Raw genomic sequence first — 2500 nt, forward strand, 5'->3', positions numbered from 1 at the left:
TGAAAGCATTATCATCTTTCTTTCTTTATTTGGTGTTTAACGTCGTTTTCAACCACGAAGGTTATATCGCGACGAAGCATTATCATGCGATCGCCAAGACCACAACCAACTGTGTCCCCATAGCATTCACGGACGGGTTTAAACTCAAGTACAACATAAGATGACACTATTTATGCATGAAGAGAAATAATGAAGTACCAGTACTCAGTTACTATTAGGAATACGTTCGGGAAGGGCAGTCATCAACGTCCTTGACCTAATTATGATCGCTGTCTGTTTCAGCAATTTATTTTGAATTAACGGACTCGCTGGGGCATAGATACGGACCAGGCAGCAAACGACTTATGCAGATTATCAGTGACCTTGATCCAATGATGGATTATCTTGCGGAGAGCTTAACGACGTACGCTTTGAGTGACGTCAACCTGATGATCGTCTCTGACCACGGAATGACGTCAGTCAATCGAAACCGCATCATTGACCTGAATGACGTCATAGTGAACTCTGATTATGACTCCATGTTGACGGATGTGGCTGTGGCCAGTATTTACACAAAACCTGGCAAGGAAGACGAGGTGATTATGACAGATCGATGTGGCTGTTGGTTTAAGTCGTTTTGATGGTCATTGTAACAATTGGCATTGCATGATTGTAGGCTACTATCAGCAGTAACATAATTCATTTATCATCATCATCATCGTCGTCGTCGTCGTCGTCGTCGTCGTCGTCGTCGTCATCATCATCATCATCATCATCATCATCATCATCATCATCATCATTATCATCATCGTCGTCGTCATTTTTGTCACCAATATCGTTTTTGTCACCATAGTTAGTTCAGACCATCCCTCTGTTTGAAGTATGAATGTAGTAAACTTAGGAGATATTCCCGATACTTTGTCTGTATTTGTTATGTTATATGAAGTCTTATATCGCGCGCGTATCTCCAGACTCGGACTCAAGGCGCAGGGATCTATTTATGCCGTGTGAGATGGAATTTTTTACACAATACATCACGCATTCACATCGACCAGCAGATCGCAGCCATTTCGGCGCATATCCTACCTTTCACGGCCTATTATTCCAAGTCACACGGGTATTTTGGTGGACATTTTTTTTTTATCTATGCCTATACAATTTTGCCAGGAAAGACCCTTTTGTCAATCGTGGGATCTTTAACGTGCACACCCCAATGTAGTGTACACGAAGGGACCTCGGTTTTTCGTCTCATCCGATTTGCTATTGATCTTAACCCATTTTCTCTTCTTTTGGGGAGAACTTCGCTTTTTTATTTTAGCGCTTGTTATTGTGTCAAGTGCCAGGCGTACAGTTCTCTCACTTACTTTTCTTGTCGTTTATATGAGGTGCGCGTACGTCCATTTCTTTTGTAGATATTCTGTTTTGTAGTTAATGCCTCGTTCATTCTCTTCAATCCTTTTAATTCATTCTGTCAGTTATTCTTTCTCCTGTCTTTCTTTCTTTCTTTCTTTTTTTCTTTCTTTCTTTCTTTATTTCATTCTTTCATTCATATGTAAATGTATAAATGCAGCGTAAAATGCTCACATCAGCAGTTGTTCTCCGGGACGAGATCATACTGTGGTCGCAGTGGGCCATTGCCAAACCAATCTCTTCCGCTCTTTCTTCCTGTGCAAAAGACCGCGTAAATCACCACAGAAAGCATTGGCTTGAATATTCATGCCAAAAAAAATCAACCACCAGAATTTCTGCCTGTGCAGCATTGTAATTTAGGCTGAATTAGCTTCGCGGATTGACAGCTGTGAGTGATAAAATAAATTCAGAAAAAAAGAAGAAAAGAAAAAAAGAGAAGAAAAAACTCCAGACAAAACCAGCTATTGACTGTTTGAATGTGTGCAAAAGGATGCTGTTATCCTATGAACAAGACAGATCTTTGGTGACTTACACGTTCGATCAGAGAGGGTATCGTGACATGTTAAATTGTTGAGAAGACGGTAGTTATGACACCCCCCCCCCCCCCCCCCTCCCCCCTCTCTCTCTCCCATTCCTTCTTAATCTCCGTTAAGTTTCATACTAGAAATTTAGAAGCGGCACCAAACGATTCATACTCATGTCTCATTGTTTTCAGGTTTACAACAAGTTAAAGGATTTCCACCCCAACCTGTCAGTGTACCGCAGACATGAAATCCCCGACAGGTGGCGCTACAAGCACGGGCGCTACGTGGCGCCACTGACGGCAGTGGCGGATATGGGTTGGTTTATTTTGGGGGTGAGTTGGACTGTCTATTCTCAGCGTGTTAACACCTCGTGTCCCAAAGAGCCACTGGAACTGGGGACAAAAATACCTAGTTAGCACAGCATTCTGTCTGTCAGTCTGTTTATTTGTGGTTCTGTCTGTCTTTCCAGTTTACTTTCTCTATCTCTCTTTGTCTCTGAATCTCACTCCGTCTCTGTCGCTTTCACTCTCTTCCAATTCTTTCTCTGTCTATCCATCTGTCTGTCTGTATGTCTGTCTGTCTGTCTG

General features: G+C 42.2%; 2 protein-coding genes across 2 annotated transcripts in view; one reads left to right on the forward strand and one right to left on the reverse strand.

Moving 5' to 3' along the window:
* The window catches only part of LOC138946719 (glycerophosphocholine cholinephosphodiesterase ENPP6-like), a 150022-nt gene that overhangs the window by 54867 nt on the left and 92655 nt on the right, over positions 1-2500 (reverse strand). The window lies entirely within an intron of this gene.
* The window catches only part of LOC138946720 (glycerophosphocholine cholinephosphodiesterase ENPP6-like), a gene marked incomplete at its 5' end in the record, with an annotated part of 30946 nt that overhangs the window by 21685 nt on the left and 6761 nt on the right, over positions 1-2500 (forward strand). The window contains 2 exon segments of the mRNA XM_070318124.1: positions 277-575; positions 2105-2245. Of these exon segments, the coding sequence (XP_070174225.1) occupies positions 277-575; positions 2105-2245 (440 nt within the window).

The sequence above is a fragment of the Littorina saxatilis genome, linkage group LG14 (assembly GCF_037325665.1).
Source record: "Littorina saxatilis isolate snail1 linkage group LG14, US_GU_Lsax_2.0, whole genome shotgun sequence".
Lineage (NCBI taxonomy): Eukaryota > Metazoa > Mollusca > Gastropoda > Littorinimorpha > Littorinidae > Littorina > Littorina saxatilis.